At 36.2% G+C, this 13,607-nt stretch overlaps 1 protein-coding gene across 1 annotated transcript; it reads left to right on the forward strand.

Annotated features, from left to right (window-relative positions):
* The first annotated feature begins 10,871 nt into the window (after positions 1-10,871).
* On the forward strand, positions 10,872-12,846 carry LOC121800316 (phosphatidylinositol 4-kinase gamma 8-like). Its single transcript, XM_042199892.1, has 2 exons — positions 10,872-10,937; positions 11,051-12,846. The coding sequence occupies exon 2, from the start codon at positions 11,165-11,167 to the stop codon at positions 12,779-12,781; it is 1,617 nt and encodes a 538-aa protein (XP_042055826.1). The 5' UTR covers positions 10,872-10,937; positions 11,051-11,164; the 3' UTR covers positions 12,782-12,846.
* Positions 12,847-13,607: the final 761 nt, after the last annotated feature.

Genomic DNA, 13,607 nt, shown 5'->3' on the forward strand with positions numbered 1-13,607 from the left:
CATCCAATCTTCGAATCCATCGCCATCAAATTTAGGAAATTCCTACCGCGTCGATCTTCCCCAATCGGTTCCACCTTCACACCGATTTTCCCTGCTACTACCTTCGCCACCATCCATCATTGATTTATTTTTTTGATTTTGCAATTTAATCGCCGCAATTGACTGCGTCAACTCCATAATTTTGATTCCTTGCTCTTGTATAACTTGTTCCCGCAGCTCACTCATCCTCTGCTCCATCATCTCCATCATTTTCTTCTCCATTTCTGCACCTCGAGTCAGAGATCCAACGTCCGGAGATCGATTGCTCTGAATACCAATTGTTACGACTTTTCCCCGCGACTTCCCTATCTTAGCTCGTAACACCAAATCCACCTAGCTTCAGCGAATAGAACGCGATCGCAACACAATGAATGATCAATGAAATGATTTGATTCAACGAACAACAATCGAATGTTTATACAATCTGAAGGAATGAACGAAGAGGAACTCTAGATCCACGATCTAAGCTCACAATCACACAATTCAACAACCACACAAAAAGAATGACTTCTAACTACTTATACTCTGCTTCTTAGCTCGCCTCTTCTTCCACGTCAGTTAGTATCCACGTAGTGCGCCTTTTACATGTGATTGCCTCGTCATTATTGCCACGTCACTGCCAGCTCGGCTTTTATTTAATATGCTAGCTCCTCACGGTTGCATGCATGTGTTTATCATACTTCCACAATCATGTATGCAACACTCGGTCTCCATAAGGCACCTCGTCTTTTTCTTCTTCTTCTTCGACTCCAATCTCATCTGCAAATACCAATTAACAAAGAAGTACCCCTAATTAGCTCACATATATATCATGTAACGCCCCACTTTTCGAACCCTAATTTTAGAACCCTAAGACGTTGCATTTATTGCTTTGATTGTCACGAATTAAATGATGAATTGTTATGTGATTGATTCGATGACCTAATTTTGATTTGACCTAGTCAATTTCGTTGATTTTATGGCGTGGCTTAAATTATTTGATGTGGAATGAAATATATTGGGGTGAATTATATTTTTAAGGGGAGTGAGATTTAAGATAGAATCATAAATAATTACCTTGTCCTTTTATTGTGGAAATATTGGCCACTACCAAAATTATTGGAGAGGAATTGTATTTCTTGGATTTAATTATTTATTTTGGGATAATTATCCAAATTAAATCCTAAAGCCTAATTACCTTACTTCCTTCTTGATAAAAATCAGCCCCTATTATTTTCTTAGGGGGATTCGAAATCTCCTAATTTGTAGGAGAAGGAAATTATTCATTATTTATTTTGATCCCTTAATTATTTCTTTCCATGTTTTAATTGGAATGTCCTAGCAAATCTTTCCCTACTCTATTTTATTAAAGATTTGAAAATTATTCCTTGTGGGAGGAATATTTCACACGCCTACTATCATATTATTTGGGAGGATTTTTATTAATTTTCCTGCTTTGTATTATTTTATTCTGCTCCGTGAAAACACCAAATTTAAATCAAACGCTAATTAAATAGCCATGATTTTCGAAATATCCTTCTTATTTCTCCATCAATTACACGCCAATTACCTCCATCAAATCTCCCCAAATCTCTCCCATCTTTATTGTGATTATTCTCCAATTATTCTCTAATTAATTGGGAGATATTCTATTCCCTAAACTCTATAAATAAAAGACTCCTAAACCCTACCTCAAATCACACGCCTCCCACCTCAATCACACGCCCCCTCCCTCTTCTCCACTCTCTCACACTTGTTCTTCTACTCTACTCAAGATCCTTTCGAATTTTCCAAGAGATTGTTGAAGAAGCAAGGTTTTTATTCGTTCCTACCGTTTGTTTCGCCCAAGAGAGGTAAAAATCAGACCCTATTCTTCATTCCTCCCCATCTAAACATTCTTTGACTCCCTCATGCATGTAGAGAGTGTAGGGATTTCAAATCTAAGGGATTCAATCGGTGGGAATTTGGGCGTGTATGTTTGATTGCGCTTTGAATGAATTTGTTTGATGAATTAATAAATCTATGGTGAATGATGTATGATGTTATGAGAGCATGAGCATAAGGACCCTTTTGAGCATGTTTGTGTGTTAAACCCATGAAAAGGTTGATTTTGAATAAATAGGGATAAACCCTAATTCGAATTTTTAAAGGCATGAAAAGCTGTAAGTTCGGACAGTATGTTCAGACATGCATTTTAACGACCAAATGAACTCCGATTTGATCGATTCTTTTTCCTGAGTAAATTTCTTGATGTTTTCTATGTTGTGTGTGAATTTCAACTCATTTGAATAAAAGATGGATTTTTGGTGAATTTTTAAAGTTGACTGCGCATTTCTGGCAGAAAATATTTTCTCGACCAGTAGGTTACGTTGTCCTTTTTGACCGACCAAAAAGGGGTATTTTGATATGAAATTTAAACTGGAAGTTAGTTGACGAGTCTACTGCATTGTGGTAAAGTTTTAGCCCCAACGGAAGTCGGGTGGAATTTTAATAATTTTTATAAAATGGTTGCGCAGTGCTGCCAGATTTCTATCTTGACAAAAACACCATGTTGTTATAAGTGAATTACTTGATTGATATATGTGATGACATGATGCGCTGTTCAAAGGGGGGGAAAAGGGAAAACGATAGAGACATGCATAATATTAAGTCGATGGTTGTGACTGATAAGATATATATATTATCTAAAGGTAATAACTCGTGCGCGAAGCGTGATATAACAAAGGGAAAGCAGTAGTCGAAATCTAAACGGTCGAGGTGGGCTTCTTTTCTACCCTACATTTTTATGGGTTTTCTTTTACTAAAATATTTTACGTATAACTGTGGAGCTATAAGGGTGGTTTAAAGCGATTATCATGCCGTGATTTGTTTTAACGTGCCTATCTGATGTGGCTGTTGCCACTGTTATATAAATCGAATTCGGGTCCTCGTAGGGAACCCTACTTGGATTAGTGTACACCTATGGTAGACTGTGTGCTAGCGTACGGGCTGGCCGGTCTAGTGACCTGGTTTGCGGTCGCATTCCTTGTCATGTATTGTCAGATATGGTTGATGACGATGGGGAAAAATGACTGCGCAGTCGCTATTTTGAACAATGGAAAATATTTTGGTGCCTCGGGCCTTTATAAAGCTCAAACACCGATGGTTACCTACGTATGGCATGATAATATGTACTCTTATTTAAAATGTTTTCGGCATGAGCCACTGAGTATTTTCAAAAGTACTCAGCTCTGCATATGTTTTCTCTATGTGCAGGTTGAGCAGCGACGAGCGGTTGGTGGTGTTGAGCAGGAATTAATAATAAACTATGGTCGTTTTGAAACTCCGAGTGTCGTCGTGTCTTCACACATGACGTCACTCTTCTCTTGGATGCTTCCGCTGTGATGTTTGCTTTACATACTTTTTATTTAAATTCAAAAGCTGTTTCATTTGGGATATTTGCAAACTCGTTACTTATTTTGAATAAATGCTAAACCCTTAGTCATTTACTTGTTGAACATAAATACTTTTGGTTGCTTTATTTATTAAACTTAAATTCTTGGTCAAACTCTTGTTGAAAACCCTAGTCTTCTATGCCTGTCCATTAAGCCCCTTTAAGTCGCGATCGCCCACTTTTATTAACCCTAGGGGCGGTCGTGACATATCAAGTACACCCGAAATTTCGACAAATACATTAAAAAAAACAATTGAGGAAAATCGTACCTTCATCGTCGGAGATCACATTTTTTCCGGCCATTGAGGTGAAAGCAGTAGTCGAAATCTAAACAGTCGAGGTGGGCTTCTTTTCTACCCTACATTTTTATGGGTTTTCTTTTACTAAAATATTTTACGTATGACTGTGGAGCTATAAGGGTGGTTTAAAGCGATTATCATGCCGTGATTTGTTTTAACGTGCCTATCTGATGTGGCTGTTGCCACTGTTATATAAATCGAATTCGGGTCCTCGTAGGGAACCCTACTTGGATTAGTGTACACCTATGGTAGACTGTGTGCTAGCGTACGGGCTGGCCGGTCTAGTGACCTGGTTTGCGGTCGCATTCCTTGTCATGTATTGTCAGATATGGTTGATGACGATGGGGAAAAATGACTGCGCAGTCGCTATTTTGAACAATGGAAAATATTTTGGTGCCTCGGGCCTTTATAAAGCTCAAACACCGATGGTTACCTACGTATGGCATGATAATATGTACTCTTATTTAAAATGTTTTCGGCATGAGCCACTGAGTATTTTCAAAAGTACTCAGCTCTGCATATGTTTTCTCTATGTGCAGGTTGAGCAGCGACGAGCGGTTGGTGGTGTTGAGCAGGAATTAATAATAAACTATGGTCGTTTTGAAACTCCGAGTGTCGTCGTGTCTTCACACATGACGTCACTCTTCTCTTGGATGCTTCCGCTGTGATGTTTGCTTTACATACTTTTTATTTAAATTCAAAAGCTGTTTCATTTGGGATATTTGCAAACTCGTTACTTATTTTGAATAAATGCTAAACCCTTAGTCATTTACTTGTTGAACATAAATACTTTTGGTTGCTTTATTTATTAAACTTAAATTCTTGGTCAAACTCTTGTTGAAAACCCTAGTCTTCTATGCCTGTCCATTAAGCCCCTTTAAGTCGCGATCGCCCACTTTTATTAACCCTAGGGGCGGTCGTGACATATCAAGTACACCCGAAATTTCGACAAATACATTAAAAAAAACAATTGAGGAAAATCGTACCTTCATCGTCGGAGATCACATTTTTTCCGGCCATTGAGGTGAAAGCAGTAGTCGAAATCTAAACAGTCGAGGTGGGCTTCTTTTCTACCCTACATTTTTATGGGTTTTCTTTTACTAAAATATTTTACGTATGACTGTGGAGCTATAAGGGTGGTTTAAAGCGATTATCATGCCGTGATTTGTTTTAACGTGCCTATCTGATGTGGCTGTTGCCACTGTTATATAAATCGAATTCGGGTCCTCGTAGGGAACCCTACTTGGATTAGTGTACACCTATGGTAGACTGTGTGCTAGCGTACGGGCTGGCCGGTCTAGTGACCTGGTTTGCGGTCGCATTCCTTGTCATGTATTGGCAGATATGGTTGATGACGATGGAGAAAAATGACTGCGCAGTCGCTATTTTGAACAATGGAAAATATTTTGGTGCCTCGGGCCTTTATAAAGCTCAAACACCGATGGTTACCTACGTATGGCATGATAATATGTACTCTTATTTAAAATGTTTTCGGCATGAGCCACTGAGTATTTTCAAAAGTACTCAGCTCTGCATATGTTTTCTCTATGTGCAGGTTGAGCAGCGACGAGCGGTTGGTGGTGTTGAGCAGGAATTAATAATAAACTATGGTCGTTTTGAAACTCCGAGTGTCGTCGTGTCTTCACACATGACGTCACTCTTCTCTTGGATGCTTCCGCTGTGATGTTTGCTTTACATACTTTTTATTTAAATTCAAAAGCTGTTTCATTTGGGATATTTGCAAACTCGTTACTTATTTTGAATAAATGCTAAACCCTTAGTCATTTACTTGTTGAACATAAATACTTTTGGTTGCTTTATTTATTAAACTTAAATTCTTGGTCAAACTCTTGTTGAAAACCCTAGTCTTCTATGCCTGTCCATTAAGCCCCTTTAAGTCGCGATCGCCCACTTTTATTAACCCTAGGGGCGGTCGTGACATATCAAGTACACCCGAAATTTCGACAAATACATTAAAAAAAACAATTGAGGAAAATCGTACCTTCATCGTCGGAGATCACATTTTTTCCGGCCATTGAGGTGAAAGCAGTAGTCGAAATCTAAACAGTCGAGGTGGGCTTCTTTTCTACCCTACATTTTTATGGGTTTTCTTTTACTAAAATATTTTACGTATGACTGTGGAGCTATAAGGGTGGTTTAAAGCGATTATCATGCCGTGATTTGTTTTAACGTGCCTATCTGATGTGGCTGTTGCCACTGTTATATAAATCGAATTCGGGTCCTCGTAGGGAACCCTACTTGGATTAGTGTACACCTATGGTAGACTGTGTGCTAGCGTACGGGCTGGCCGGTCTAGTGACCTGGTTTGCGGTCGCATTCCTTGTCATGTATTGGCAGATATGGTTGATGACGATGGAGAAAAATGACTGCGCAGTCGCTATTTTGAACAATGGAAAATATTTTGGTGCCTCGGGCCTTTATAAAGCTCAAACACCGATGGTTACCTACGTATGGCATGATAATATGTACTCTTATTTAAAATGTTTTCGGCATGAGCCACTGAGTATTTTCAAAAGTACTCAGCTCTGCATATGTTTTCTCTATGTGCAGGTTGAGCAGCGACGAGCGGTTGGTGGTGTTGAGCAGGAATTAATAATAAACTATGGTCGTTTTGAAACTCCGAGTGTCGTCGTGTCTTCACACATGACGTCACTCTTCTCTTGGATGCTTCCGCTGTGATGTTTGCTTTACATACTTTTTATTTAAATTCAAAAGCTGTTTCATTTGGGATATTTGCAAACTCGTTACTTATTTTGAATAAATGCTAAACCCTTAGTCATTTACTTGTTGAACATAAATACTTTTGGTTGCTTTATTTATTAAACTTAAATTCTTGGTCAAACTCTTGTTGAAAACCCTAGTCTTCTATGCCTGTCCATTAAGCCCCTTTAAGTCGCGATCGCCCACTTTTATTAACCCTAGGGGCGGTCGTGACATATCAAGTACACCCGAAATTTCGACAAATACATTAAAAAAAACAATTGAGGAAAATCGTACCTTCATCGTCGGAGATCACATTTTTTCCGGCCATTGAGGTGAAAGCAGTAGTCGAAATCTAAACAGTCGAGGTGGGCTTCTTTTCTACCCTACATTTTTATGGGTTTTCTTTTACTAAAATATTTTACGTATGACTGTGGAGCTATAAGGGTGGTTTAAAGCGATTATCATGCCGTGATTTGTTTTAACGTGCCTATCTGATGTGGCTGTTGCCACTGTTATATAAATCGAATTCGGGTCCTCGTAGGGAACCCTACTTGGATTAGTGTACACCTATGGTAGACTGTGTGCTAGCGTACGGGCTGGCCGGTCTAGTGACCTGGTTTGCGGTCGCATTCCTTGTCATGTATTGGCAGATATGGTTGATGACGATGGAGAAAAATGACTGCGCAGTCGCTATTTTGAACAATGGAAAATATTTTGGTGCCTCGGGCCTTTATAAAGCTCAAACACCGATGGTTACCTACGTATGGCATGATAATATGTACTCTTATTTAAAATGTTTTCGGCATGAGCCACTGAGTATTTTCAAAAGTACTCAGCTCTGCATATGTTTTCTCTATGTGCAGGTTGAGCAGCGACGAGCGGTTGGTGGTGTTGAGCAGGAATTAATAATAAACTATGGTCGTTTTGAAACTCCGAGTGTCGTCGTGTCTTCACACATGACGTCACTCTTCTCTTGGATGCTTCCGCTGTGATGTTTGCTTTACATACTTTTTATTTAAATTCAAAAGCTGTTTCATTTGGGATATTTGCAAACTCGTTACTTATTTTGAATAAATGCTAAACCCTTAGTCATTTACTTGTTGAACATAAATACTTTTGGTTGCTTTATTTATTAAACTTAAATTCTTGGTCAAACTCTTGTTGAAAACCCTAGTCTTCTATGCCTGTCCATTAAGCCCCTTTAAGTCGCGATCGCCCACTTTTATTAACCCTAGGGGCGGTCGTGACATATCAAGTACACCCGAAATTTCGACAAATACATTAAAAAAAACAATTGAGGAAAATCGTACCTTCATCGTCGGAGATCACATTTTTTCCGGCCATTGAGGTGAAATCGCAAAAAATGCTTCAGGAATGAGGCGAAACCCTAGAGCTAGAGGCGTAGTTAAAAATTTACGCACAATTTTAACGCGAGCGTTGGAAAAATGGTGGAGGCAAACCGCAGAAAGCCATAAACCCTCCGATTTCGTTCCTCCAACCACCAGCAACACACAGTCGCACAGTAATTGTGCGTTTGCATGCGACCTGGGTTCTTATAATTATTCAATCTAATTCTCAATTGATATGAATCTGAGTATTATTTTCTGTGATTTTACATATCATGTCATAAATTAATTTTCAATTATAAATTTAGAAAATTAGATTTTAAAAATATAAAGCCGAGTAAACATTTTAACTACTATGTTCATGTGTAAAACTCACCATGCATTTTGAACTGCTGTATATTAGTATTAGTAATAAAATGAGAAACAATATTACTATACGGAATTTAAAATTCAAAAATATGCATCGCGATTTATTCTTAAAATTCAAAAATATGCATAGCAATTTATTATACAGCCACAATATAAAATTCAACAAAGTTCAAAATAAATCAATAATCAACATCAATAACTAATCACCAAATTAAAAGTTAAAATGTGAAAATGATGAGAATGTAAATATAAATGTAAAATAATGAAGCATGCAACAAAATATTAACTCATAAATTTGAAAAACTTATTTAAAATAACAAATAATTATTGATATTGACATCACTAAAATTTCTTTGACATCCAATCCATCCACTCACATAATTTAAACAAAATCGTTAGAATAACAGTTACGTTAATGACAAGATATGTGTATCGTACAAATTTACAAAATATATTCGTTAATTACAATCAACCATAATGAGTTAATTAGTTAATTACCACACAAAACAATTAGAAGTGGTGAACTTCCTTTTTGCCTCTGTCATTAGTATAATTTGATTAAATATATATAACCACACAAATCAATTCCATACTCATAAAAATACAATCAATTTAATTTGGAACACAATATTGGACATATATCTACTTAGACAATAAATTGACTAAACTATAGCTAGTTTAGTACTAAGGCCATGTTTGGTTGACGGGAAAGTAAAGTTGACAAGGAAAATGATTCCTGGGAAAATGAATTCCGGAAATATGATTCCTAATGACTTTACTTTCCCGTGTTTGGAAAATATCAAGATTTTAAATTTTATAATTGATTTAAACACCAAACTAAAATTATACTCATACTTATTATTATTTTTATTTATAAAAAAGAATAATAATATAATTTTTTAATAAATTATTAATTACAAATGATAATAATTATATTATAATATTTATTAGTTTAAATATGGATTATCCATCATAATATATAATAATATAATTGCAATTATAGTTACATGGAGTTATTATAATCATAAATTATTATAATAAATATGATTATTATAATTGTAATTATAATATTACGGATATTATAATTGAATAAATTTTATAATTTGAAATTTCACAATGACTTTACTGATTAATTAGTAATTTGTAAAATAATTATTATTATTTATTATTATATAATTTATATTATATAATTATATTTAATTATTTAATAAATTATTAATTATTATTATGATAATAATATATATATTATAATAATATAGTTATAATTATGATAATTTTAATTATAGTTATTTATTATACCATAATTAAGTATGGTTTATAATTTTATACAATATAATTATTATTAATAATAATAATAATAATAATAATAATAATAATAATAATAATAATAATAATAATATTGCATTAAATATGTAAGAATCCTAAGACTTGGAAAAAGAATACCTAAGAAAAGTTAGGATTCAGAATCCTGGAAAGTTGTACTAACATTCCTTGTCCCGGGATTCTGATTACTTTCCCAATTTGATTAAAAACCGAAGCAAACACAAAATTTTAAAATTTAAGGAATCAGATTACTTTCCCAAATAGAATTCTGGCAACCAAACATGGCCTAAGTACTACTAACCATAAAATAAATTACTGATCCTATGACATTGGAATATGGAAAAATTTTAATTTTTGCACTTGAGTATCAATTTTAGGACTTTGTTCTTTACTAAGATTAAAAAGAGTTGATAGAGAATTGTGTAAAGTTGTTGAGGATTTTGTCGATATAGTTTAGTTTTAGGACATTGTTCTTTCCTAAGAATATAATGGAATAAATGTGGTCCATGATATAGACAAAATTAATTTATTTTAAAGTTTTGAAAACCAGTAACTTTGATTAAAAACAAAAAGGTGATTTAAGAGTGTAATGAAATGAAGAGATACAAACATGTCCATAAATAGAAAACTGTCGAGCGAGAACATCGGAGCTCTGTAGCTTTAGGAAAAGGAAAAAAAGGCTGGGTTATATATAAAGGAAAAATAAACAAATGCTATATGAAAACGTAAAAGAATTTGTTGTAATTTCCGGTAGGAGGTTTTTTTCGGTGACGGAATAATCCGCTCTCGCGCTCTCCCGTTGCCGTTGCCGTTGCATCACCCTGAATGCCTCACAAGTGTTCAGGGTACACCATATTTATTATGCGTAATTGATTTTTTTTTTATAGATTTCCTGTTTATTTCAAAAAATTGTCGTGAACAATTTCGATGCGATGATCCTTTTATGTGAGTCTGCATATCTGTTGTTAAACAGCTAAATCATTACAATTTATATTGTGTTATTTTTGATCCATTATATTATCATGTTGTGAGTGTAAATCTCCATTCCAGTTAATCCATTTATGATTGGAAATTCAACAATAACATTTTTGTTTGGAAATACTCCTAACAAAGGCTTGTTTCGGATTATTTTTTTATTTATGTAAATTTAATCACGACTTTCTTCTTTTCTGCTTGTATTTATTGAACAAAGGCTTGTTTGGGATTATTTTTTTTTATTTTCATAATGTGCAGTCCATTTGGCGAGTTTTGAGCAGAGGAGAGAGGGAGGGTGTAATGTATGTATCTATCAACACAATTAGGTTTTGTTTGTCATTAAAAGTTAATATTGTGTATAATGAATGCTTTGAATTGACGTAGGTGTACGGAGATTAGCACCATGGTTCTAATTGTTGATCTTTGCATCTATTTGTGTGCAAATTTCAAGTAAGCTCCATCCCTACATGGTATCATACTAATTGATTTCATTCTACAAGCATTGTATACAACTATACATTGTGTTTGATATTGAGCTTGAATCTCATTTTTTGATTTTCCAGAAATGTGATGTCTAATCTCCCAGGACAGACTAACGCAAAATAAATAAATCTCTTAAGAAGAAGAAGAAGAAGAAGCCCTTAGCATGTATAATAGCATACACGCGTCTCTTCAAGATGGCTGTAGCCGTTGATCATGGTCATGGATTCAAGCCATTTACGAGACATCCAAGATGCAGACTCCTGTCTTTCACTCAGCTTGACTACAAGATGCTCGACTTCAGTCGCGACCAATCCTTGGACTTGTCCAATATCCACAAGAGCTTCTCCACTCCGTGCCTATCTAATTCTTCGTCAGCTAGAGATGACCTGCATGACACCAATTCGAAGATCGAGATCATCATAGGCCATGCTGCACCAAGGGTACGTGCTATGGTTGTGGAAGTTGCCATAGCTATGGCCTCTGGTGTCAAACCTGAGCCAGCATCGAGTGGGCTTGGAGGCGCATACTTTCTACGCGCTCAAAATGGTGACACCATAGCTGTTGCAAAACCTATAGATGAGGAGCCTCTTGCTTTCAACAACCCAAAAGGCTTGGGTGGCCGCCTGCTAGGCCAGCCTGGCATGAAATGCTCCATTAGGATAGGTGAAACCGGCTTGCGTGAGTCAGCTGCTTATGTCCTTGACCACAACGGATTCGCTGGTGTCCCACCAACAGCATTAGTAAAATTTTCCCATATCAATTTCAATATAAACAACCCTGCTTCAGACTCGGCCTCAATTTACAAGATTGCATCCCTCCAACGCTATGTAAAGCACGATTCAGACGCAGGGGATTTGGGGCCTTCAAGCTTCTCGGTCACATGTGTGCACCACATAGGTATACTGGATGTGAGGCTCATGAATCTTGACAGGCACGCGGGGAACATCCTTGTAAGGAATGGACAAGAGAGGCCATCAGAGCTGGTCCCAATAGATCATGGCTTCTGCTTACCCGAAGCACTTGATGATCCATATTTTGAGTGGCTGAACTGGCCTCAAGCCTCCATACCTTTTTGTGAGGCTGAACTTGACTACATAACGAGGCTTGATCCCTACAAAGATGCTGAGACACTAAGAAGTGAGGTTCCTTCGATTGGGGAGTCACCCATTCGTGTTCTTGTGCTTTGCACCACTTTTTTGAAGCAAGCAGCTGCACACGGGCTGTGTCTTGCTGAAATAGGTGAGATGATGACCAGAGACTTCAATGGAAGAGACGAAAATTGGAGCACGCTAGAGAACCTATGCATAAATGCTAAGGCAAGATTGAAGAAACCACTAATTGATGATAAAATTATTTCCACACTCAAATGTGATGATCACAAGCAGCCTGAACAAGAACAAGTTGGAGAAAAAGATGGTGATAAAATGTTCCGTTTTGATGACAAGCACAAGGGTTTCCTCGACCAAGCATCACATATCCATGAAACTCCCGCAAAAGATAATCATCCATCAATGGTGGTAAAGTTTGCTAATCCGCCAGAGATGCCTCTAAATAAAATCCAAGACACATTCTTGGACAACAACATTATTGATGATAGTCCATCAACAACAGGAGGTAACTTGATGAGGAGTGTGAGTTGCTCGGTGCCAAACTACAACCGGGATGGACAATGCATCTATATAGGAGAAATGGAGGATGAAGAGTGGCAGACGTTCTTGGGGATCTTCCAGAAGCTTCTGCCCGAGGCCTTCGAGGAGAGGAAGTCCATGGACCTGCCCAAGCACAGGTTAGGATTGTCATGTCAGTTTTGAACCTCATTTTAACGATTATGTGTATACAATGTACTAACGATGCCACGAGACCATACATTTATAGGATGTAGATAGGATATCAGTTAGGAGAGGGAAAGGAGATGGCTGAGAAAATGCCATCCTTTTTCCCTCTTGGACTCTGTAGATGATATGTATTGTTTTCTCTTCATTTTCTGCAATTTCCTACTCTCTGCTATTTGCTATCTTCCTTATAAACTTCATTCTTTGACACAAAACTACTACTTTAAACTTCATCCTCTAAATTTTGAATTTTCCTATTGTCTCACTAGTTGTGATATTTTTTTCATAGATTTAGGGTTTGATAGTTTATTGCTTACGCAATATTAAAACTTCGAGTATGGTTAATTAATTAGAATATCCAAGGTTCAAATTCATAATGGAGTGACTAGAGCTGTGTAAGTCCACATCAACAAAAATAATATCTGAAATCAAGAGGTATATATTGATACTTACTATATATACCATGCATAAGTAAAGTTTTGTTAATAATCCGATGAGATCCTTAAAAATTGGTAATCTTCGATGCATCCCCAATAAGTATAACATGCATTTCATCATCCCCAAAGTTTTGTTAATATCTGAAATCAAGAGGTATATATTGATACTTTTTGGTATGTCGTACCAAAGTTCGGTATACCATACTTTTGCGGTATACCTTACTTTCAATATCAATGAAAATTGAATATTTGAGTTTTTAGAATACTATTTATATTTTATAGTAATTTAAATAATATACGGGTATTAAATACTAGTATATTTTATTCATATCATATTATATTTCACAATAAATTTTATAATTTAAAAA

This window comes from Salvia splendens, chromosome 4 (assembly GCF_004379255.2).
Source record: "Salvia splendens isolate huo1 chromosome 4, SspV2, whole genome shotgun sequence".
Lineage (NCBI taxonomy): Eukaryota > Viridiplantae > Streptophyta > Magnoliopsida > Lamiales > Lamiaceae > Salvia > Salvia splendens.

Bases quoted from the DNA above. Each gene is read 5' to 3' on its own strand.
- LOC121800316 (XM_042199892.1), top strand. From the start codon at position 11,165: ATGGCTGTAGCCGTTGATCATGGTCATGGATTCAAGCCATTTACGAGA.